General features: G+C 43.3%; 1 protein-coding gene across 1 annotated transcript in view; it reads left to right on the top strand.

Moving 5' to 3' along the window:
• LOC124038363 (mucin-2-like) overlaps nt 1-26,744 on the top strand; it is a gene marked incomplete at its 3' end in the record, with an annotated part of 92,302 nt that overhangs the window by 44,100 nt on the left and 21,458 nt on the right. The window contains 16 exon segments of the mRNA XM_046354206.1: nt 6,594-6,648; nt 7,607-7,708; nt 7,833-7,895; nt 8,023-8,193; nt 8,196-8,224; nt 8,395-8,462; nt 9,067-9,181; nt 11,821-11,905; nt 12,122-12,225; nt 12,422-12,641; nt 12,969-13,094; nt 24,096-24,213; nt 24,448-24,586; nt 25,976-26,083; nt 26,261-26,330; nt 26,595-26,732. Of these exon segments, the coding sequence (XP_046210162.1) occupies nt 6,594-6,648; nt 7,607-7,708; nt 7,833-7,895; nt 8,023-8,193; nt 8,196-8,224; nt 8,395-8,462; nt 9,067-9,181; nt 11,821-11,905; nt 12,122-12,225; nt 12,422-12,641; nt 12,969-13,094; nt 24,096-24,213; nt 24,448-24,586; nt 25,976-26,083; nt 26,261-26,330; nt 26,595-26,732 (1,711 nt within the window).

Raw genomic sequence — 26,744 nt, 5'->3', positions numbered from 1 at the left:
CTCAATAAATTTCAATAGAAAATTAGCAAAAATAGATAAGATCTTGCTATCATGGAAAGGAAATACCTGTCTATTTGTGGAAAAAATCACCCCGATTATCTCTTTAGTCGTATCCCAGTTTACCTTTTTGCTGATGCTCTTGTCGACATCTATCGAACAGTTTTTAAAATTATATAAGAAAAATATGAATTTTATTTGGAAGGCAAGCCAGACAAAATTAAATGGCCTATTTATATAACGAATATGAATCCAGAGGGCAGAAATGATTAAATATTAAAGCATTAGACCTCTCACTAAAGGCCACGGTCATACAAAACTTATACTTAAATCCAAATTGACATTCTTCGTCCTCTGTCTGAGGGAGGAGTAGGAAGATTGACCAATGTGCAGCGTGGTGCGTGTCCATGTTCATATTTATTAAACATAGAACCCTAAACAAAATAACACCGGCGAATGAAACGAAAACAGTTCTGTACCTGTAATACACTACACAGAAAACAGCTACCCACAAATCAAGTGGGAAAAACAGGCTACCTAAATATGGTTCTCAATCAGAGACAACGATTGACAGCTGCCTCTGATTGAGAACCATACCAGGCCAACACATAGAAAACCAAAACTAGAACAGCACATAGAATGCCCACCCCAACTCACGCCTGACCAACCTAAACAAGAAACATAACAAACGGCCTCTCTAGCAAATGAGTAGGTATGTCTCACCCTATGTTCAAGAAAGACCTTTCCCCCTTTATTCAGATTACAACCTCTCACTCAGTTATTTGAAAAGGTAATCATCTCCCAAATATCGCTATTTTTAAAACAAACCATAGAAAGTTTGATACAATTTCAATTTAATCCACCAGAAATGACAAAAGAACAAAGGTATAATCTTCATAAATTATATAAATAAGACTAACTAAAACATATGGAAATGTCTGCTCTTCCCAAAATACAACCAACTAATTGGTATTACCGCAAAAATGTAAGAGGAAAGTGGAAAGGGAAAAAAAAGGAACTTTTCTGTCGGCCCTGCATTAAAGAACAAAATTGGTTAATGAAAATTGTGAAAACAAAAAACTATACCAGTTCAATTTAAGGACCCAAAAATTGACAGCCGTGCCATATAGATTGCAAAATAGTTGGGAAGATATTTTTGACATACCGATTGCATGGCATATGGTTTATGAACTGATACGGAAAATGACATTGGAGTCTTTCGGGAAAGCAAAGGCTAGCTTTTGCAAACAGAAATTTGCATCCTAAATCCAAAACGATTTTGGACACTGTCAAGTCCATGGAGAACAAGAGCACCTCCTCCCAGCTGCCCACTGCACTGAGGCTAGGTAACAAGGTCACCACCGATAAATCCATGATAATCTAAAATTTCAATAAGCATTTCTCAACGGCTGGCAATGCCTTCCTCCTGGCTACCCCAACCCCGGCCAACAGCACCGCACCCCCCGCAGCTACTTGCCCATGCCTCCCCAACTTCTCCTTCACCCAAATCCAGATAGCAGATGTTCTGAAAGAGCTGCCAAACCTCGACCCCGTACAAATCAGCTGGGTTAGACAATCTAGACCCCCTCTTTCTAAAATTATCCGCCGCCATTGTTGCAACCCCTATTACCAGTCTGTTCAACCTCTCTTTCGTATCGTCTGAGATCCTAAAGATTGGAAAGCTGCCACGATCATCCCCCTCTTCAAAGGGGTGACACTCTAGACCCAAACTGTTTTAGACCTATATCCATCCTGCCCTGCATTTCTAAAGTCTTCGAAAGCCAAGTTAACGTCTTGGTCCTACCTGGCACGCAGGCATCCCATCTAGACATCTGGAAATGCAAATGCGCTACGCTAAATGCTATTAGTACTAGTTAAAACTCAAACGTTCATTAAAATACACATGCAGGGTATTAAATTAAAGCTACACTCGTTGTGAATCCAGGCAACAAGTCAGATTTTTAAAATGCTTTTCGGAGAAAGCATGAGAAGCTATTATCTGATAGCGTGTAACACCCCAAAAGACCCGCAGGGACGTAAACAAAATAATTAGCATAGTCGTCGCTACACAAACCGCACAAATAAAATATAAAACATTCATTACCTTTGACCATCTTCTTTGTTGGCACTCCTAGATGTCCCATAATCACTATTGGGTCTTTTTTCCGATTAAATCGGTCCATATATAGTCTAGATATCGATCTATGAAGACTGTGTGATAAACGGAAAAAATAGCGTCTTATAACGTAACATAATTTTTTAAAATTAAAAGTCGATGATAAACTTTCACAAAACACTTCGAAATACTTTTGTAATGCAACTTTAGGTATTATTAAACGTTAATAAGCGATCAAATTGATCACGAGGCGAAGTATATTCTTTAGCTGTCCATCTGGAAAAAATGTCCGGGTAATTCTCAACCAAAATATCCGGTCGGAGACCGGAGGAAACGCGTTGCCTTGCGTCTGTTTGACCAAGAAACAAAGCCTAGGCAAATGACAAGACTCTAGACAACGTGTGGAAGCTGTAGGTATTGCAACCTCAGCCCCATTAAATGTGGTTCACCTTTATCAATGGGTTCAAGTCGCGCATGGATATATATTTCCATTTTTCAGTGATCAGATTTTCCTGCGCTTTTCGATGAAACGTACGTTCTGTTATAGTCACAGCCGTGATTTAACCAGTTTTAGAAACGTCTGAGTGTTTTCTATCCACACATACTAATCATATGCATATACTATATTCCTGGCATGAGTAGCAGGGAGCTGAAATGTTGCGTGATTTTTAACAGAATGTTTGAAAAAGTAGGGGTAGGATTAACAGGTTAATAAACAGATCACTGACCATTTATGTAATGTTCTGTGTGTAGCTGGTGCAGAGAAGTCAGGCGCAGGACAGCAAAGATGAGCAATACTAAAACTTTACTCAAAATATCAAATAACAAGAAGTACATACCGAGCCTACAAACAACGGACCGAACATACGTAAAACAATCACACACATAAAAAAACAGAGGGTTAAATAATGAACATGTCATTTGGGAATTGGAACCAGGTGTGTAAAACAAAGACAAAACAAATTGAAAAATTAAAAGTGGATAGGCGATGGCTAGAAGGCTGGTGACGTCGACTGCCGAACGCCGCCAGAACAGGAGAGGGACCAACCGGCGGAAGTCGTGACAATTTCGAATCCCACCGTACCTTTTCCGCTGTGCAATCCAATTTCCGAGCTGGCAATGGGTGAACCTCAGCCACGCTCAAGGTACTAAACGATATCATAACCGCCATCGATAAAAGTCAGTACAGTGCATCCATCTTCATCGACCTGGCCAAGGCTTTCGACTCTGTCAATAACCAAATTCTTATCGGCAGACTCAATAGCCTTGGTTTTCTAATGACTGCCTTGCCTGGTTCACCAACTACTTTGCAGACAGAGTTCATTGTGTCAAATCGGAGGGCCTGTTGTCCATGCTTTTCAACCGTTCGCTGCCCGCACCCTCCCGCCTGACTAGCATCACTACTCTGGACGGTTCCGACCTAGAATATGTGGACAACTATAAATACCTAGGTGTCTGGCTAGACTATAAACTTTCCATCCAGACTCATATATAACATCTCCAATCCAAAATCAAATCTAGAATCGGCTTTCTACTTCGCAACAAAGCCATCTTCAGTCACACTGCCAAACTTACCTGAGTAAAACGGACTATCCTACTGATCCTCGACTTGGCGATATCATCTACAAAATAGCTTCCAATACTCTACTCAGCAAACTGGATGCAGTCTATCACAGTGCCATCCATTTTGTTACCCAAGCCCCTTAAAAACCAACCACTGCGACCTGTATGCTCTAGTCGGCTGGCCCCTGCTACATATCCGTCGCCAGACCCACTGGCTCCAGGTTATCCATAAATCTATGCTAAGTAAAGCTACGCCTTATCTCAGCTCACTGGTCACAATAACAACACCCACCGTAGCACGTGCTCCAGCAGGTATATCTCCCTGGTCATCCCCAAAGCCAGCACCACTTTGTCCACCTTTCCTTCCAGTTCTCTGTTGCCAGTGACTGGAGCATTGCAAAAATCGCTGAAGCTGGAGACTTATATTTCCCTCACTAGCTTTAAACATCAGCTATCTGAGCAGCTAACCAATCGCTGCAGCTGTACATAGCCTATCTGTAAATAGCCCACCCAATCTACCTACCTCATCCCCATATTATTTTTATTCACTTTTCTGCTCTTTTGCACACCAGTATCACTACTTGCACATCATCATCTGCTCATTTATCACTCCAATGTTAATCTGCTAAATTGTAATTACTTTGCTACTATGGCCTATTTTTGCCTTACCTCCTCATGCCATTTGCACACACTGTATATAGACTTTCTTTTTTCTATTGTGTTATTGACTGTACGCTTGTTTATTCCATGTGTAACTCTGTGTTGTTGTTTGTGTTGCACTGCTTTGCTTTATCTTGGTCAGGTCGCAGTTGTAAATGAGAACTTGTTCTCAACAATCTTACCTGGTTAAATAAAGGTGAAATAAAAAAAATAAAAAAATAACAGTATGTATGTATTTATATACATATTTGTATTTATATATATATTTGGTTAAAAAATATATATGGGTGATTGGAAGTGACAAATACATTGATGGAAGCCCAATCTGCAATATTAAAGCTGATCTACCACCTAAAATATATTTTTTTCAAATCAAACTTTTCCCTCTTTTCCAAGAGCAGGCCATGAAACATTTGTATTTTATTTGATTCGACCTGTATTTAAACAGGGAGTCACATTGAGATGAAAATCTATGTTACAAGACAGCCCTGTACACATTACAATAAAAACAGAATATTAAAACAACATACACATGTGTATAGAACAAATATCAACACAAATTCTTTATTTTTAATTTTTAATAAAAGCAATGATATTCAACTACATAGAGGTATTTAATCAATAATGTACACTTCCTGAGTGACACCAGCATCTAACTGCAGTGAACTGCAGATGGTTCCACAAATTTGGAGCATAAAAAGCAAAATTGCAGATTTTCCCAAATCTGTGGAGATTGGAGGGTTCTCTAGGGCTATCCATTCCTGTGAACGGGTAACTTATGATTTTTATCTTAATGAATGATGTTACATATAGAGGGAGTTTCTGTCAGATTACTGTGCAAATAAAGAAGAGAATGCAGCTTTCTTCTTACAGACAGAGAGGTCCAGCCCACATTTTTTGTACAGACTACAATGATGAGTCCTAAAATTGTCCAAGGGTTTTAAACAGAGGTTGCCACATGCATGTAAACACCAAAAACAAAATCCAATACAGGGCGAAGCATTGTTTGAACAATCTCTCTCCTATTTTACATTTCTTCCACAAAACAGAATGATCAACAGTGTCAAATGTCTTTCACAGGTCAATGAACAAGGCAGCAAAGCTCTTTTTAGCATCCAAAGCCTTGACAGGATCATTAACAAACTAGCGTGGTTGGTGTGGTAGTACTATACCCTAGTACTATACCCTATACTATACCCTATACTATACCCTAGTACTATACCCTATACTATACCCTATACTATACCCAGGCCTAAACCCTGACTGGTTAATATTAAGAATACAATTATCAGATAAAAAGGAACAAAGTTGTACATTAACCAAGGATTTAAGAATCTTAGCTGAGCAAGTCTTGAAATGGGGTGATTATCAAGGCACAAGGCGAGACCCAGATGCAGACACAGGAGGCAGATGGTTGGAGTCTTACAATGTTTATTAATCCAAAAGGAGTAGGCAAGAGAATGGTCGTGGACAGGCAAAAAGGCAGAGTGGTCAGGCAGGCGGGTAAAAAGTCCAGAAACAGTCAAGAGTAAACTGGGAGGACTAGGAACAGGAGAACGGGGAAAAGACGCTATTTGACTTGACTAAACATACAAGACGAACTAGCACAGAGAGACAGGAAACACAGGGATAAATACACTGGTGAAAATAAACAACACCTGGAGGGGGTGGAGACAATCACAAGAACAGGTGAAACAGATCAGGTCGTGATCATTCGTATCCCCACCCTTATGCAGTGGCAGCACATACACGGATTTCCATGCTTTTGGAACACTTCCTGGTAACAATGTTAAATAAAACATGTGGTCTACTGAGCCAGTAATAAAGGGAGCTGCACACTTCAGCAGACCAGGATCCAAGTGATCAGCCCCTGTGGATTTTATCATGTCTAATTGTTAACAAAGAATCCTTGGACTTCTTTATCAGTGAATTTCCAAAAAACACAGCATTTCAGCGTCATTCTACATCATCTAAATCCAAACGACTCTTTTCAAGAGCTGGCTTTGAAATACACTCAAATATAAAGGCTGCACGGATAAAGTGGTGATTTAAATGCATTCATGATATCCATTTTTGTCAGTAATAGGGCCAGAATCTAAATGAATGTCTTTGTGGAGAGAAGAGGAGACACAACCCTTCAGTGATTTAACAGCTTTCCAGAATTTAGCTGTGTTCCCTGTACATTCAGATAGTGTATTAACATAATAATCTGATTTTGTTTCTTTAACTCATTTGACATTTCTCGATTGCCTGAAAGAGTCTGGACCCCGAGTCTGTGAATCTAGTTTTGGCCCAGGCAGCATCTCTGTTGTGTATGACTTCATATAGCTCTGAATCAAGGGCAAGACTGATTTTTAATTCTACAGTTTTGTAAAGGGAGCATTTTTATCTACAACACAATTGAAAACATTTGTGAAGTGGTTCAGAGCTAAATCTGGGTCAGGTATAGATGCAATACAATTCAAGTCACCAAAATATTATGTTGTTATTATCTATGCATAGTCACTTTAATAACTCTACCTACATGTACATATTACGTCAACTAACCGGTGCTCCCTGCACATTGCCTATGTATCGGTACCTCCCTGTACATAGTTAGGATCACATACAATTCATCTACAAGGCGTCGAAAGTGTTCCACAGGGATGCTGGCCCATGTTGACTCCAATGCTTCCCACAAATGTGTCAAGTCGGCTGGAGGTCCTTTGGGTGACCATTTTTGATAAAGATACAAAGTGTTGAGCGTGATAGACCCAGCAGCGTTGCAGTTCTTGACACATGCAGTTCTTGACACAAACTGGTGTGCCTGGCACCTACCACCATACCCCGTTCAAAGGCACTTAAGATAAATGTTTTGTCTTGCCTATTTAACCTCTGAATGGCACACACACAATCCATATCTCAAATCTCAATTGTCTCAAGGTTTAAACAACCTTCTTTAACCTGTCTCTTTCCCTTCACCTACACTGACTGAAGTGGATTTATCAAGTGACATCAATCAGGGATCATAGCTTTCACCTACAGTCTTAATGTTTGTACACTCATTTTATAGGGAACACATTTGGGACATACCCTAACTCTCAGGAATATTGATAGTGATCTAAGGATTATTATGATAAAAACACATTACACTCCTTAGATACAGAATCAAGTATCACAGAATCATCAAGGTACTTCCTTGAGTGGAGATACTTCCTTGAGTGTATTAGTTTAAAAGCAGGCACCTGGTGCCTCACGGTATCAGTAGGAACAGGAAGAGTACCTGACCAGGTGGACCAGGACGACTCGTTAGAAGAACCATCATGGCACTCCAATGGGTGAAGCCGTGGATCGCTCTGCTCTTCGGACTATCTGCAGCACATTCTGAGACTGGTAAGAAAAGATATGATGAAATACATTTTAATATCACTTTAGGATAAGTCATGTAGCCTAGTTGAGGAACTAAAGAGGAGCTGGGTTACAAGCAAAATAAGACTTGTTCCCTGTCTATTTCCAGTTATGATTCCAGACATGACTTCCATTGGGAGTCTATATGATTCCAAACTGCAAATCGTATCAGGTAATTTGTGTTGTTGAATATATGTCACCAAATACTCAAATATCTATATTCTACTCTACTGTTATATTATGCATCTTATATTCAGACATGAATGGTGCAACTATACTGTACATTTCCCCCCATGCAGCAGGAGTGAGTCCCACTCATAACGGGCAGGTCTGCAGCACATGGGGTAACTACCACTACAAAACCTACGATGGAGACCTCTTCCAGCTGCCCTACACCTGTAACTACGTGCTGTCGTCATTGTGTAAGAGCAGCAGCGGCTACGAGGCCTTTAACATTCAGCTGCAGCGCGGGAGGTAGATGGGCTGCCCACCATCACCAAGGTATTCCTTTGTGATCAGTCCTTTGATTGTTGTACATTTCACTATTGATTAATTGTTTTTAAATTGCAGTATTGATTAATAGTTTGTATTGCTCTATGATCTTAATGTAAGGTGACCTTGAGGGTCCTGAAAGGCGTCTGTCAAATAAAACTACTATTATTATTATGAAGGTTTCTTTGAAGCTGGATGGAACCTTCGTGGAGCTGGCCAACGGTAACGTCAGCGTCAACGGATTACAGTGAGTTCCCAGTCTAGTCAACAATGGATCTCAGATGTGGAAAACCATTGGCTCTTAGATGTGTAAAATACATAGTAATACAGGAAGTAAATGATACGGGGGTTTGTAATCACTTAACTACATCCAATGGGATTCATTTTATTCAGAGATCTATCTTTTTTTAGTTCAGTTTAAAAAAAGATTGGAACAAATTTTATTTTCACTTCACCTGCATTCAGTTGCTACTTTTGTGCAAAGACTTGAGGTAAAATACATAAGTAAAAAAAAAAATGCATCATCATTAATCTCATCTTGAGATCAATCTTTTGCTGTTTTAACATAATCTACATGATGTCAGTTTCAACGGGCAACAGTGAGTTCATCAGTGATCTAAAAGCATTCAGAGGTCAAACTCTTATTCTGAAGTTCAGTTGATGTGCATTTACAGATGAAAGTTACCAAGCTGAAATGCCATTTGATGAAATCCTATACATACATTATTAACTGGTACAGTCTCAACAGGGGAGGAAGAAAAATACAAAGAAAATACTGTAAAGGACCATTTTGACCCTTGTTGGAATACAGACTCTCCTCTCTGATGAACACTATTGTTTTGTCCCTCTAGGGTCACCATACCGTTTGGTCAGTTTAACGTCTTCATTGAGAGGACCGTTTCCTATGTGAAGATCACAGCCAAGCTGGGGTTAGTCATCATGTGGAATGAAGATGATTCCCTCTGGGTATGTGTTTAGTTTGCTTACTCATTTCCATCCGTCTTCTGTTACACTACAGTGATATGTGGTTGTTTCACCTACTTTGGTTCAATACACTGATTGTAAATCACCCTGGACGAGAGTCTCTGCTAAATGTCAAATGTAAATGTGATGCTTTAATGCAATATTCTGGTCCTGGTGAAAATGGTCTGTAGTTAGCTAGTGACTTTAGGGAACATCAGTGTTTGGGGAACTGTTGGGATAAGAGTGGGAACATCAGTCTTAGGGGAACTGTTGGGATAAGAGTGGGAACATCAGTCTTAGGGGAACTGTTGGGATAAGAGTGGGAACATCAGTGTTTGGGGAACTGTTGGGATAAGAGTGGGAACATCAGTGTTAGGGGAACTGTTGGGATAAGAGTGGGAACATCAGTGTTAGGGGAACTGTTGGGATAAGAGTGGGAACAACAGTGTTTGGGGAACTGTTGGGATAAGAGTGGGAACATCAGTGTTAGGGGAACTGTTGGGATAAGAGTGGGAACATCAGTGTTAGGGGAACTGTTGGGATAAGAGTGGGAACATCAGTGTTAGGGGAACTGTTGGGATAAGAGAGGGAACTGTTGGGATAAGAGTGGGAACATCAGTGTTAGGGGAACTGTTGGGATAAGAGTGGGAACATCAGTGTTTGGGGAACTGTTGGGATAAGAGTGGGAACATCAGTGTTAACCTCTGATGGGACAGGACAGACCAATAATCAATCTATATTTCTGCACGGTTACATACAGCATTGCCTCACTATCTATTGACATTGTAGTGAGTAAATACTGTATGTATTATCGTTCCCCTTCGTGTGTACGTAAATGACCCCAGTGTACTCAGACATCAAAACCTCAGACTGAAACTAACTTGCAAAGCAGACAGACCAGTTTTCAGACAACTCACATTCAATTTAATGACGAAAACATCATCAATATGATGCTTCATTTTGTTACAAAACATTATGATGAGAGTTGAAACGGTTTTAACAAAAAGATGAGAGTTTAAAAGATTTGAACAACCATGAGGAGTTTAAAAGATTTTAACAACATTTTTAATTTTTTTATTTAACCTTTATTTAAATAGGCAAGTCAGTTAAGAACAAATTATTATTTACAATGATGGCCTACCCTGGCCAAACCCGGATGACACTGGACCAATTGTGCGCTGCCCTATGGGACTCCCAATCACGGCCGGTTGTGATACAACCTGGAAACACGATGAGAGTTTAAAAGGTTTTAACAACATGATGAGAGTTTAAATGGTTTTAACAAAAAGATGAGCGTTTAAAAAGTTTTAAAGGGAAGAGTGCATGTGCAGGAGAGGTAAAAAACAGAGGGGATTGTAAGACACCTCCCCCTGTCAGATGTTTATAGAACACAAACCAACAAAAAATTTAATCCTGATTATAAAAACAGAGAAAAAATAGTGATATGTAGGCTAGAACAAGGAGTGGAATGTTAGCACAAAGAGACTGGTACCCAGGCTAGAACAAGGAGTGGAATGTTAGCACAAAGAGACTGGTACCCAGGCTAGAACAAGGAGTGGAATGTTAGCACAAAGAGACTGGTACCCAGGCTAGAACAAGGAGTGGAATGTTAGCATAAAGAGACTGGTACCGAGGCTAGAACAAGGAGTGGAATGTTAGCATAAAGAGACTGGTACCGAGGCTAGAACAAGGAGTGGAATGTTAGCATAAAGAGACTGGTACCGAGGCTAGAACAAGGAGTGGAATGTTAGCATAAAGAGACTGGTACCGAGGCTAGAACAAGGAGGAATGTTAGCATAAAGAGACTGGTACCGAGGCTAGAACAAGGAGTGGAATGTTAGCATAAAGAGACTGGTACCCAGGCTAGAACAAGGAGTGGAATGTTAGCATAAAGAGACTGGTACCGAGGCTAGAACAAGGAGTAGAATGTTAGCATAAAGAGACTGGTACCGAGGCTAGAACAAGGAGTGGAATGTTAGCATAAAGAGACTGGTACCGAGGCTAGAACAAGGAGTGGAATGTTAGCATAAAGAGACTGGTACCGAGGCTAGAACAAGGAGTGGAATGTTAGCATAAAGAGACTGGTACCGAGGCTAGAACAAGGAGTGGAATGTTAGCATAAAGAGACTGGTACCGAGGCTAGAACAAGGAGTGGAATGTTAGCATAAAGAGACTGGTACCGACGCTAGAACAAGGAGTGGAATGTTAGCATAAAGAGACTGGTACCGAGGCTAGAACAAGGAGTGGATTGTTAGCATAAAGAGACTGGTACCCAGGCTAGAACAAGGAGTGGAATGTTAGCATAAAGAGACTGGTACCCAGGCTAGAACAAGGAGTGGAATGTTAGCATAAAGAGACTGGTACCCAGGCTAGAACAAGGAGTGGAATGTTAGCATAAGGAGACTGGTACCCAGGCTAGAACAGACTCATCTCAGGATGAAGAATGTGAAATGTCAGTACATGTGAACTGCTGTAGGCACATGGCCAGCTAGCTGTATGTGAAATGTACATATATATGAACTGCTGTAGGTGCATGGCCAGCTAGCTGTATGTGAAATGTACATATATATGAACTGCTGTAGGCACTTCAACAGCTAGCTTACAATGCATTAACCCTCAGTCATCTTCCATTGGTTTTATAGGTGGAGCTGGACTCAAAGTTCCAGAATCAGACATGTGGGCTGTGTGGAGACTTCAACGGAGTCCAGAACGAGTTCAATAGGAATGGTAAACAAAATCACCAAATGTCTTAGAGGGGCGGATTACGCTCCTGTTCTGTTTATGAATGTGTGGGTTCAATCTATGGGTTAGGAAGGGGTTATAAAGTATTTTTTAGGTACCATTTTAAGAAAGGGTTACCAAAAACACAAAACACATGATGACAGAGACTGTTTGTAAGGGGAAATAAACAGGTTAGATAAAACTATGTTTCTTTTCCCACAGATGATGATCTGAAGATAATCGACTATGCTGATATTTGGAAGATGAATGGCCCAACAGAAACCTGTACAGAAATCCCTGTTCACACTGAGCAGTGTGAAGACCAGGTATTTACAAGTCTAGAGCTGAGCTGAACATTTAAGATATCTTATTCATTACATTTAAACATGACTGTTAGTTTAAAATATCACTATGGCTGACATTTGATCAGTACATAATCCCTCTGTTGCTTCTAGTAATTCTTCTTCTTCTTCTTCTTCTTCTTCTTCTTCTTCTTCTTCTTCTTCTTCTTCATCCTTTCAGACCAAACTTTGTGAAAAGCTTCTCACCAGTCTTGCCTTCAGTAGCTGTAAGGCCCTGATTGCCACAGACTCCTTCATCAAGGCCTGTGCAGAAGACATGTGTCACTGTGGCAACAGCAGCAGCAGTGTCACCTGCGCCTGTCCCACCATGTCAGAGTACTCCCGCCAGTGTGCTCACGCAGGGGGGAAACCCCAGGAGTGGAAGACCGACCAGTTCTGCTGTAAGGGAACATTATTTGCATTACACATCCTTTTAGTTTTGATACTGGATTGTTTGTTTGTATTGCTCTGTTGGTAGTTTGGATGCGGGTAAAAGAAAACTCAGTTATATTGTAACTCAAAGTAAACACTTTTGATATGCAATAATGCTTCCTTAGGTAATCTATAGTGTCTTCTTCGACATGCTTGTATTTACATTTATGTGACTAAAAACTGAGGAGCAAATCCCAATTTTCACTTCCAATGATATGAATAGAAGAATATGTGAAAATGTGAAGTAATGAAGCCTCAGAAACAGATTTGTGACTCTGGTTATTTGTGTTGAGCAGTGGAGACGTGTCCTGTAAGCATGCAGTACCAGGAGTGTGGTAGTCCCTGCACTGATACCTGCTCCAACCCAAAGAGGAACCAGCATTGTGAGGAACACTGCACCGACGGATGCTTCTGCCCTGCTGGTACATGCACTCATTACTGAATACAACATCATATATCAGCTATGTAACTATTTTAAAGTAGCTGAATAAAACATATATCAGCTATGTAACTATTTTAAAGTAGCTGAATACAACATCATATGTCAGCTATGTAACTATTTTAAAGTAGCTGAATAAAACATCATATATCAGCTATGTAACTATTTTAAAGTAGCTGAATAAAACATCATATGTCAGCTATGTAACTATTTTAAAGTAGCTGAATAAAACATCATATATCAGCTATGTAACTATTTTAAAGTAGCTGAATAAAACATCATATATCAGCTATGTAACTATTTTAAAGTAGCTGAATACAACCGATGATGCCCTGATGCAGAGTTGCACCACAGGCCCCAGAGTGGTGGGGCAAATTGTTTTTCCTGGGGCCCAGAGCTTTTCCTAATCTGGTAACCTAACCCAGGTATACATCAGTACCCTATAGGATCTGACAGTGATTAATAAGTAGTTGTGAAAAGGTAATTTTTATGGGCAATGATGGAAGTGGGACCAGATGCTCTTATCCAGAGAGACTTACAGGAACCGTTAGGGTAAGTGTAACTATTTCTGTTGAATGAAGAAAATCGGATGAAATGCAGCGTGTAGGTTTCTCATGACTTTAATGAATAGAATAGCGGTACATGAAATAACTGGCCCAGAAAAAAACAAAACGTGAAACTAATTACAGCCTATCTGGTGACTACTACACAGAGACAGGTACAAACACCCACAAAATACAAAGCGAACTCAGGCTACATCTAAATACGGTTCCCAATCAGAGACAACGATAAGCACCTGATTCCAATTGAGAATCGCCTCAGGCAGCCAAGCCTAACAACACCCCTAATTAGGTTATTTTTATCCCAAATACTACAAATCCTAATACGAAAAACAACATATAAACCCATGTCACACCCTGGCCTACCCAAACATATAACAAAAACACAAAATACAATGACCAAGGCGTGACAGTAAGAGTCTTGCTCAAGGGACATGACAGAATTTTCACCTAGTCAGTTAGGTTTCAAACCATTGACCTTTCAGTTACTAGTTCAATTGTCAGATCGTCGTCAGGGTGGAAATGACTGGACACAAAACAGCAAACATTTCTTCACCAACTAAACAAGACCATTACCTGCCGTGACTACTATACAGGCCACTAACCAATACCAACCCACAAAAGGAGGCAAAACAGGCTACCTAAATACGGTTCCCAATCAGAGACAACGATAGACAGCTGTCCCTGATTGAGAACCATATCCGTCCAAAACATAGAAACAGAAAGCATAGAAATAAAGAAACTAGAATGCCCACCCTAGTCACACCCTGGCCTAACCAAAACAGAGAATTAAAGCCTCTCTATGACCAGGGTGTGACAGCAATGCTCTTAACCAATAGGCTGCCTGCCGCCTAGGTATTCAGATATTTTCGAAACAGGTCACATGGTTTTAAAGAAATTCTGGAAAAAATCCTGACCCTTGGGTGGATGAAAAACCTGTCAAACTTCAGCAAACTATTTTAAATATTCTTTCCTGTACACAGACACAACCACAGTGATTGGACAACAGAACTCACAGGGCTGAGCTTAGCATCATATAGGCCTATACAACTGCAATTAAAAATTGACTCACACGGTCCATTTATGTAATCAGTTCTGTGTTGTTTGATTCATTTCAGTTAATCATTCTGGATTGAAAAGTTCAAGGTAGCCTAGCCAGCCAGACCAAGTTTGAATATAGCCTAAACCACATTACCATGTGGTTTACCCTGGTCAGAAGGGACAGGGCGCATTGGCTGTAGACTATGCAGCTCCAGGCAGCGGTTGTTATCAGTAGCATAGTCAGACTGAGAAATCCTCTAGTTTTCTTCCCAGACAGTTTAAGTGTAGGCTGCTGAAACATTTCCATGAAGAGTTCTTGCTTGGGTATGTCAGGAGTGATGTGTTATCATGTTTGCTAAATACATACCGGAGGAAAGCGGAGCAGAGTTTTGCTAGATTATGTGATTTGTGCCTGACCTGCGCAACCTGTGATTTCTGTGAATCTGATTGGTCAACACAGAACAAAACGCACAGAACCTGCAGCACTTTGATTAAAATAATAGATGGGTTTACATGCGCAAGGTGACAAATTGAGTCATACAGCTGCCCTTGTGAATTGATCGCCCCCCATCTAGCTTCAGAGTTCGTTCTGTTCGGTGACCTAAACTGGGATATGCTTAATTAACACCCCGGCAGTCGTGCAATCTAAGCTAGATGCCCTCAATCTCACACAAATCATCAAGGAACCCACCAGGTACAACCCTAAATCCGTAAACCTGGGCACCCTCATAGACATTATCCTGACCAACTTGCCCTCCAAATACACCTCTGCTGTTTTCAATCAGGATCTCAGCGATCACTGTCTCATTGGCTGTATCTGCAATGGGTCCGTGGTCAAACGACCACCCCTCATCACTGTCAAACGCTCCCTAAAACACGTCTGCGAGCAGGCCTTTCTAATCGACCTGGCCCAGGTATCCTGGAAGGATATTGACCTCATCCCGTCAGTCGAGGATGCCTGGTCATTCTTTAAAAGTTATTTCCTCTCCATCTTAAATAAGCATGCCCCTTTCAGAAATTAAGAATTAAGAACAGATACAGCCCTTGGTTCACTCCAGACCTGACTGCCCTCGACCAGCACAAAAACATCCTGTGGCGGACTGCAATAGCATCGAATAGTCCCCGCGATATGCATCTGTTCAGGTAAGTCAGGAACCAATACACGCAGTCAGTCAGGAAAGCAAAGGCTAGCTATTTCAAGCAGAATTTAGCATCCTGTAACTCTAACTAAGAGTTTTGGGACACTGTAAAGTCCATGGATAACAAGAGCACCTACTCCCAGCTGCCAACTGCACTGAGGCTAGGAAACACGGTCACCACTGATAAATCCATGATAATCAAAAATTTCAATAAGCATTTCTCAACGGCTGGCCATGCCTTCCTCCTGTCTACTCCAACCACGGCCAACAGCCCCCCCGCAGCTACTCGCTCAAGCTTCCCCAGCTTCTCCTTCACCCAAATCCAGACAGAGCTGCAAACCCTGGACCCGTACAAATCAGCTGGGCTAGGGGCGGCAGGGTAGCCTAGTGGTAAGAGCGTTGGACTAGTAACCGGAAGGTAGCAACTTCAAACCCCCGAGCTGACAAGGTACAAATCTGTCATTCTGCCCCTGAACAGGCAGTTAACCCACTGTTCCTAGGCCATCATTGAAAATAAGAATTTGTTCTTCACTGACTTGCCTAGTTAAATAAAGGTAAAATAAAATAAAAAATCTGGACCCTCTCTTTCTAAACCTATCTGCCGCCATTGTTGCAACCCCTATTCCTAGCCTGTTCAATCTCTCTTTCGTATCGTCCTAGATCCCAAAAGATTGGAAAAATGCAGCGGTCATCCCCCTCTTCAAAGGGGGTGACACCCTAGACCCAAACTGTTACAGCTATATCCATCCTGCCCTGCCTATCTAAAGTCTTTGAAAGCCAAGTTAATAAACAGATCACTGACCATTTAGAATTCCACCGTACCTTCTCCGCTGTGCAATCCGGTTTCTGAGCCGGTCACGGGTGCACCTCAGCCATGCTCAAGGTACTGAACGATATCATAATCGCCATCGATAAAAGTACTGTGCAGCCGTCTTCATCGACCTGGCCAAGGCTTTCGACTCTGTCAATCACCACATTCTTATCGGCAGACTCAATAGCCTTCATTTTTCTAATGACTGCCTCGCCTGGTTCACCAACTACTTTGCAGACAGCGTTCCGTGTGTCCGGACCTCTGGCAGTCTCTATGGGGGTACCACAGGGTTCAATTATTTTGCCGACTCTTTTCTCTGTATATATCAATGATGTCTCTCTTGCTGCGGGCGATTCCCTGATCCACCTCTATGCAGACGACACCATTATGTATGCTTCTGGCCCTTCCTTGGACACTGTGCTAACTAACCTCCAAACGAGCTTCAATGCCATACAACACTCCTTCCGTGTTCTCCAACTGCTCTTAAACGCTCGTAAAACCAAATGCATGCTTTTCAACCATTCGCTGCCCACACCCGCCCGCCCGACTAGCATCACCACCCAGGACGGTTCCAACCTAGAATATGTGGACAACTATAAATACCTAGGTGTCTGGTTAGACTGTAAACTCTCCTTCCAGACTCATATTAAACATCTCCAATCCAAAATCAAATCTAGAATCGGCTTTCTACTTCGCAACAAAGCCTCCTTCAGTCACACTGCCAAACTTACCTGAGTAAAATACTCTACTCAGCAAACTGGATACAGTCTATCACAGTGCCATCCATTTTGTTACCAAATCACGTTACACCACCCACCACTGCGACCTGTATGCTCTAGTCGGCTGGCCCTCGTTACATATTCGTCGCCAGACCCACTGGCTCCAGGTCATCTATAAGTCTATGCTAGGTAATGCTCCGCCTTATCTCAGTTCACTGGTCACGATAACAACACCCACCCGATGCACACGTTCCAGCAGGTATATCTCATTGATCATCCCCAAAGCCAACACCTCATTTGGCCACCTTTCTTTCCAGTTCTCTGCTACCAGTGACTGGAACGAATTGCAAAAATCACAGAAGTTGGAGACTTTTTTTCCCATCACCAACTTTAAACATCAACTATCTGAGCAGCTAACCGATCGCTGCAGCTGTACATAGTTCATCTGTAAATAGCCCACCCAATCTTCCTACCTCATCTCCATACTGTTTTTATTTTATTTACTCTTCTGCTCTTTTACACCCCAGTATCTCTACTTGCACATCATCATCTGCTCATTTATCACTCCAGTGTTAATCTGGTAAATTGTAATAATTTATTCCTATGGCCTATTTATTGTCTCCTCATGCCTTTTGCACACACTAAAAATATACTTTCTTTTTTTCTACTGTGTCATTGACTTGTTTATTGTGTTATTGGCTTGTTTGTTGTTTACTCCATGTGTAACTCTGTGTAGTTGTCTGTGTCACACTGCTATGCTTTATCTTGGCCAGGTCGCAGTTGTAAATGAGACTTGTCTCAACTAGCCTACCTGGTTAAATAAAGGTTAAATAAAATAAAGATACTTTTTTGTCAAGTCTCAAATTGCAAGTCACATGACTGGAGTCCACATCCCTGTATTTTAAACCAGGAAGACTGAATTAAACCTCATGTCACATAGCTGCAGGAAGTAGCAGAGTGTCCTGCAGCACCCCTAAAAAATCATAATTAAAAAAATATATAAAAAAATAAATGTACACTGGGCCTTTAATATATTTATTAGTAATGTCATTTTGGGGATCAGGTGACTAAATGTATTGCTTTTAATGTAATTTCCGGAATCAGTTGACTAAATGTGTTGAATGTAATTTAAGTGTCATGTTTTGTCATTTATTATCTTGTCTTGTCCCTGTGCTTCCCATTCTATTCGTTTCCCTCTGCTGGTCTTATTAGGTTCTTTCCCTCTTTCTATCCCTCTCTCTCCCCCTCCCTCTCTCACTCTCTCGCTCTCTCTTCTCTCTATCGTTCCGTTCCTGCTCCCAGCTGTTCCTATTCCCTAATCATCATTTAGTCTTCCCACACCTGTTCCCGATCCTTTTCCCTGATTAGAGTCCCTATTTCACTCCTTGTTTCCCATTACCTGCCCTGTCGGATCCTCATTTATAATTCACCGTGCTGTGTCTATGTTTTGCCCTGTCGTGTCGTGTTTCCCTCAGATGCTGCGTGGTGAGCAGGTGTCTGAGTCTGCTAGGTTCAAGTGCCTTCCCGAGGCAACCTGCAGTTCTCGATCAAGTCTCCAGTCTGTTCTTGTCTTTACGTGTAGTATTATGCTTTTTGTTTTGTAAAGTTTATTCTGGATTAAATACTCTGTTTTCGCCAAGTCGCTTTTGGGTCCTCATTCACCAGCATGACAGAAGGATCCGACCGAGGAATGGACCCAGCGACTACAGACGCTCGTAAACTGCCGTCGAGATCCAAGGAGCCATGCTCGGCAGACACGAGCAGGAATTGTCTGCTGCTCGCCATGCCGTGGAGAACCTGGCCGCTCAGGTTTCCGACCTCTCTGGACAGTTCCAGAGTCTTCGTCTCGTGCCACCTGTTACTTCCTGGCCTGCCGAGCCTCCAGAACCTAGGGTTAATAACCCACCTTGCTACTCCGGGCAGCCCACTGAGTGCCGCTCCTTTCTCACCCAGTGTGAGATTGTGTTCTCTCTCCAACCCAACACATACTCTAGAGAGAGAGCTCGGGTTGCTTACGTCATTTCACTCCTTACTGGCCGGGCCCGAGAGTGGGGCACAGCTATCTGGGAGGCAAGGGCTGATTGTTCTAACAATTACCAGAACTTTAAAGAGGAGATGATTCGGGTTTTGACCGTTCAGTTTTGGTGGGGAGGCTTCTAGGGTCCTGGCTTCCTTATGCCAAGGTGATCGATCCATAACGGATTACTCTATAGAGTTTCGTACTCTTGCTGCCTCTAGTGACTGGAACGAGCCGGCGCTGCTCGCTCGTTTTCTGGAGGGACTCCACACAGTGGTCAAAGATGAGATTCTCTCTCGGGAGGTTCCTTCCTGTGTGGACTCTTTGATTGCTCTCGCCATCCGCATAGAACGACGGGTAGATCTTCGTCACCAGGCTCGTGGAAGAGAGCTCGCATCAACGGTGTTTCCCTGCTCCGCATCGCAACCATCTCCCTCCTCTGGCTCTGAGACTGAGCCCATGCAGCTGGGAGGGATTCGCATCTCGACTAAGGAGAGGGAACGGAGGATCACCAACCGCCTGTGCTCTCTTGCGGATTTGATGGACATTTTGTTAATTCATGTCCAGTAAGAGGCCAGAGCCCATCAGTAAGCGGAGGGCTACTGGTGAGCGCTACTACTCAGGTCTCTTCATCTAGATCTTGTACTACTATGTCGGTCCATCTACGCTGGACCGGTTCGGTGCTACATGCAGTGCCTTGATTGACTCTGGGGCTGAGGGTTGTTTCATGGACGAAGCATGGGTTCGGAAACATAACATTCCTTTCAGACAGTTAGACAAGCCTACGCCCATGTTTGCCTTAGATGGTAGTCATCTTCCCAGTATCAAATTTGAGACACTACCTTTAACTCTCACAGTATCTGGTAACCACAGTGAGACTATTTCTTTTTGATTTTTCATTCACCTTTCACACCTGTTGTTTTGGGTCATCCCTGGCTAGTATGTCATAATCCTTCTATTAATTGGTCTTGTAATTCTATCCTATCCTGGAACGTATCTTGTCATGTGAAGTGCTTAATGTCTGCCATCCCTCCCATTTCTTCTGTCCCCACTTCTCAGGAGGAACCTGGCGATTTGACAGGAGTGCCGGAGGAATATCATGATCTGCGCACGGTCTTCAGTCGGTCCCGAGCCAACTCCCTTCCTCCTCACCGGTCGTATGATTGTAGTATTGATCTCCTTCCGGGGACCACTCCTCCTCGGGGTAGACTATACTCTCTGTCGGCTCCCGAACGTAAGGCTCTCGAGGATTATTTATCTGTGTCTCTTGACGCCGGTACCATAGTGCCTTCTTCCTCTCCGGCCGGGGCGGGGTTCTTTTTGTTAAGAAGAAGGACGGTACTCTGCGCCCCTGCGTGGATTATCGAGGGCTGAATGACATAACGGTTAAGAATCGTTATCCGCTTCCCCTTATGTCATCAGCCTTCGAGATTCTGCAGGGAGCCAGGTGCTTTACTAAGTTGGACCTTCGTAACGCTTACCATCTCGTGCGCATCAGAGAGGGGGATGAGTGGAAAACGGCGTTTAACACTCCGTTAGGGCATTTTGAGTACCGGGTTCTGCCATTTGGTCTCGCCAATGCGCCAGCTGTTTTTCAGGCATTAGTTAATGATGTTCTGAGAGACATGCTGAACATCTTTGTTTTTGTCTATCTTGACGATATCCTGATTTTTTCACCGTCACTCGAGATTCATGTTCAGCACGTTCGACGTGTTCTACAGCGCCTTTTAGAGAATTGTCTCTACGTAAAGGCTGAGAAGTGTTCTTTTCATGTCTCCTCCGTTACTTTTCTCGGTTCCGTTATTTCCGCTGAAGGCATTCAGATGGATTCCGCTAAGGTCCAAGCTGTCAGTGATTGGCCCGTTCCAAGGTCACGTGTCGAGTTGCAGCGCTTTTTAGGTTTCGCTAATTTCTATCGGCGTTTCATTCGTAATTTCGGTCAAGTTGCTGCCCCTCTCACAGCTCTTACTTCTGTCAAGACGTGTTTTAAGTGGTCCGGTTCCGCCCAGGGAGCTTTTGATCTTCTAAAAGAACGTTTTACGTCCGCTCCTATCCTCGTTACTCCTGACGTCACTAGACAATTCATTGTCGAGGTTGACGCTTCAGAGGTAGGCGTGGGAGCCATTCTATCCCAGCGCTTCCAGTCTGACGATAAGGTTCATCCTTGCGCTTATTTTTCTCATCGCCTGTCGCCATCTGAGCGCAACTATGATGTGGGTAACCGTGAACTGCTCGCCATCCGCTTAGCCCTAGGCGAATGGCGACAGTGGTTGGAGGGGCGACCGTTCCTTTTGTCGTTTGGACAGACCATAAGAACCTTGAGTACATCCGTTCTGCCAAACGACTTAATGCCCGTCAAGCTCGTTGGGCGTTGTTTTTCGCTCGTTTCGAGTTTGTGATTTCTTACCGTCCGGGTAGCAAGAACACCAAGCCTGATGCCTTATCCCGTCTGTTTAGTTCTTCTGTGGCTTCTACTGATCCCGAGGGGATTCTTCCTTATGGGCGTGTTGTCGGGTTGACAGTCTGGGGAATTGAAAGACAGGTTAAGCAAGCACTCACGCACACTGCGTCGCCGCGCGCTTGTCCTAGTAACCTCCTTTTCGTTCCTGTTTCCACTCGTCTGGCTGTTCTTCAGTGGGCTCACTCTGCCAAGTTAGCTGGTCATCCCGGTGTTCGAGGCACTCTTGCGTCTATTCGCCAGCGATTTTGGTGGCCGACTCAGGAGCGTGACACGCGCCGTTTCGTGGCTGCTTGTTCGGACTGCGCGCAGACTAAGTCGGGTAACTCTCCTCCTGCCGGTCGTCTCAGACCGCTCCCCATTCCTTCTCGACCATGGTCTCACATCGCCTAGACTTCATTACCGGTCTGCCTTTGTCTGCGGGGAAGACTGTGATTCTTACGGTTGTCGATAGGTTCTCTAAGGCGGCACATTTCATTCCCCTCGCTAAACTTCCTTCCGCTAAGGAGACGGCACAAATCATTATCGAGAATGTGTTCAGAATTCATGGCCTCCCGTTAGACGCCGTTTCAGACAGAGGCCCGCAATTCACGTCACAATTTTGGAGAGAGTTCTGTCGTTTGATTGGTGCGTCCGTCAGTCTCTCTTCCGGGTTTCATCCCCAGTCTAACGGTCAAGCAGAGAGGGCCAATCAGACGATTGGTCGCATACTACGCAGCCTTTCTTTCAGAAACCCTGCGTCTTGGGCAGAACAGCTCCCCTGGGCAGAATACGCTCACAACTCGCTTCCTTCGTCTGCTACCGGGTTATCTCCGTTTCAGAGTAGTCTGGGTTACCAGCCTCCTCTATTCTCTTCCCAGCTTGCCGAGTCCAGCGTTCCCTCCGCTCAGCGTTTGTCCAACGTTGTGAGCGCACCTGGAGGAGGGTGAGGTCTGCACTTTGCCGCTACAGGGCACAGACTGTGAGAGCCGCCAATAAACGCAGGATTAAGAGTCCTAGGTATTGTTGCGGCCAGAGAGTGTGGCTTTCCACTCGCAACCTTCCTCTTACGACAGCTTCTCGTAAGTTGACTCCGCGGTTCATTGGTCCGTTCCGTGTCTCCCAGGTCGTCAATCCTGTCGCTGTTACTGCTTCTTCCGCGACATCTTCGTCGCGTCCATCCTGTCTTCCATGTCTCCTGTGTTAAGCCCTTTCTTCGCACCCCCGTTCGTCTTCCCTCCCCCTCCCGTCCTTGTCGAGAGCGCACCTATTTACAAGGTACATAAGATCATGGACATGCGTTCTCGGGGACGGGGTCACCAATACTTAGTGGATTGGGAGGGTTACGGTCCTGAGGAGAGGAGTTGGGTTCCGTCTCGGGACGTGCTGGACCGTTCACTCATTGATGATTTCCTCCGTTGCCGCCAGGATTCCTCCTCGAGTGCGCCAGGAGGCGCTCGGTGAGTGGGGGTACTGTCATGTTTTGTCATTTATTATCTTGTCTTGTCCCTGTGCTTCCCATTCTATTCGTTTCCCTCTGCTGGTCTTATTAGGTTCTTTCCCTCTTTCTATCCCTCTCTCTCCCCCTCCCTCTCTCACTCTCTCGCTCTCTCTTCTCTCTATCGTTCCGTTCCTGCTCCCAGCTGTTCCTATTCCCCTAATCATCATTTAGTCTTCCCACACCTGTTCCCGATCCTTTTCCCTGATTAGAGTCCCTATTTCACTCCTTGTTTCCCGTACCTGCCCTGTCGGATCCTCATTTATAATTCACCGTGCTGTGTCTATGTTTTGCCCTGTCGTGTCGTGTTTCCCTCAGATGCTGCGTGGTGAGCAGGTGTCTGAGTCTGCTAGGTTCAAGTGCCTTCCCGAGGCAACCTGCAGTTCTCGATCAAGTCTCCAGTCTGTTCTTGTCTTTACGTGTAGTATTATGCTTTTTGTTTTGTAAAGTTTATTCTGGATTAAATACTCTGTTTTCGCCAAGTCGCTTTTGGGTCCTCATTCACCAGCATGACATTAAGTGGTTTTAGTTGACTAAATATAATGGATGTCATAAGGTGAACGCACCAATTTGTAAGTCGCTCTGGATAAGAGCGTCTGCTAAATGACTTAAATGTAAATGTAAATAATGTATTGAATGTAAGTCATGGGATCAGCTGGCTAAATGTATTGAATGTCATTATGGAACCAGGTGACTAAATGTAATGTATTGAATGTCATTATGGAACCAGGTGACCAACTGTTTTGAATGTCTTTCTCATAGGAACCGTGTTTGATGACATCACTCAGACTGGCTGTGTAGCTGTGAACCAGTGCTCTTGTCTCCACAACGGACAATCTTACCAGCCTGGACAATCATTCTCAAGAACATGCCACAAATGGTAAGAGCTGCATTGCGTTTATATTCACTGAATTGTTGTGTGTGTTGATCCGGGTGTGATGAGTCGGATGTGTTGAGGCTAAACTGACTGTCTCTCTCCGTTAGTACCTGTATCCAAGGCTAGTGGAGTCAGATGTGTTGAGGCTAAACTGACTGTCTCTCTCCGTTAGTACCTGTATCCAAGGCTAGTGGAGTCAGATGTGTCGAGGCTAAACTGACTGTCTCTCTCCGTTAGTACCTGTATCCAAGGCCAGTGGAGTTGTATGGATCTAGATTGCCCTGCTACCTGCTCCATAGTGGGAGGTTCCCACATCACCACCTACGATGGGAAAGCCTACACCTTCCATGGCGACTGCTCATATGTCCTGTCCAAGGTAGGCATCTAACCTACTGTATGCAGACTGCTCATATGTCCTGTCCAAGGTAGGGATCTAACCTACTGTATGTAGTGGTATTAGTGCCAACAGAAATATTGAATAAAAATGTGGTCTCTTTCATAAAAATTCAAAGTGAATCAATTCAGATTCCATGATTCCTGATAGCATATGTTCTGAAAGAGCTGCACAATCTGGACCCTCTCTTTCTAAAATGATCTGCCAAAATTGTTGCAATCCCTATTACTAGCCTGTTCAACCTCTCTTTCATATCATCTGAAATTCCCAAAGATTGCAAAGCTGGTGCGGTTATCCCCCTCTTCAAAGGGGGTGACACTCTTGACCCAAACTGCTACAGATCGATATCTATTCTACCCTGTATTTCTAAGGTCTTTGAAAGTCAAGTTAACAAACAGATTATCGACCATTTCGAATCCCACCGTACCTTCTCCGCTATGGGTGAAGGTACGATGGGTGCACCTCAGCCACGCTCAAGGTCCTAAACGACATCGATAAGAGATATTACTGTGCAGCAGTATTCATCGACCTGGCCAAGGCTTTCGACTCTGTCAATCACCACATTCTTATTGGCAGACTCAACAGCCTTGGTTTCTCAAATGATTGCCTCGCCTGGTTTACCAACTACTTCTCTGATAGAGTTCAGTGTGTCAAATCAGAGGGCCTGTTGTCCCTCCAAAATTAAATCTAGAATTGGCTTGCTATATCGCAGCGAAGTATTCTTCACTCATGCTGCCAAACATACCCTCGTAAAACGGACCATCCTACCGATCCTCGACTTCGGCGATGTCATCTATAAAATAGCCTCCAACACTCTGCCCTCACTTCATACTTGTCGCCAAACCTACTGACTACAGGTTATCTACAAGTCTCTGCTAGGTAAAGTCCCGCCTTATCTCAGCTCACTGGTCACCATAGCATCACCCACTCGTAGCACGCGATCCAGCAGGCATATTTCACTGGTCACGCCGAAAGCCAATTCCTCCTTTGGTCGCATTTCCTTCCAGTTCTTTGCTGCCAATGACTGTAACAAACTGCAAAAATCACTGAAGCTGGAGACTCATATCTCCCTCACTAGCTTTAAGCACCAGCTGTCAGAGCAGCTCACAGATCACTTCACCTGTACATAGCCCACCTGTAAACAGCCCATCTATCTACCTCATCCCCATACTGTATTTATCTTTCTCCTTTACACCCCAGTGTCTCTACTTGCACATTCATCTTCTGCACATCTATCACTCCAGTGTTTAATTGCTATATTGTAATTAATTACTCCATAACTTTACTGTCATACCTTGACTTTACTGTCATACCTTAACTTTACTGTCATACCTTGACTTTACTGTCATACCTGTTGCCGATTGTCCCCAGCAAACCAACAAGACTGCTTTCACAGTCCTGGGTGACATAGTGAAATGTGGGAAGACGGACATTGAGACCTGCCTAAGATCTGTAACCCTGGTGACTCCAGAGTCCACGGTAAGTTAGCCAGTCAGTGACTCGTATCACCACTTCAGGGTTGGAGTAAATTACATGCTCTTCATTGTTTTTCAGTGAGGAACATTTGGAATTGGAATTAGGTTTCTCCAACCCTGTTCCACACTCCTTATCACCAGGGGAGTTGCTTTAACTCAAGTTGTAATTTGTCACTTGCAGATGATCGTCATCGATGCCAGTGGAAGGGTCTTTGTCAACAAGATGTTTTCTCAGATGCCGCTTTTCATGGGTGAGTGACTGATTGATGACAGCTTGAGAAAAGGGATACAGAGATGTGACATCTGTCTATTTTTTGTAGTCATTGATCAGTATAAACGTATGTTTGAAACCCTTCCCATGCGGTACATTCTGTACCAGAAGTTGTCTCTTTCTTTCGTCTTTCTTTCCTTGTCTAGCAGCATGTAACACTATAAGCATCCCACAATAGGGAAGTGGGAGCTAAAACTTCATGGCAAACCAGAATGTAACTAGAACTTGTGTATATTTTCCACAGCTGATGTAAGGGTCTTTCAGCCCTCTACGTTCTACATCGTTGTGCATACCTCTTATGGGCTCCGTCTAGAGATCCAGCTTACACCTATAATGCAGGTCTACATCGTAGCTAGCAGTTCACACAAAGAAAAAACCCAGGGTATGTTTCTCT

The sequence above is a fragment of the Oncorhynchus gorbuscha genome, linkage group LG01, assembly GCF_021184085.1.
Source record: "Oncorhynchus gorbuscha isolate QuinsamMale2020 ecotype Even-year linkage group LG01, OgorEven_v1.0, whole genome shotgun sequence".
Taxonomy (NCBI): domain Eukaryota; kingdom Metazoa; phylum Chordata; class Actinopteri; order Salmoniformes; family Salmonidae; genus Oncorhynchus; species Oncorhynchus gorbuscha.
This window is presented reverse-complemented; position numbering and strand designations above follow the sequence as displayed.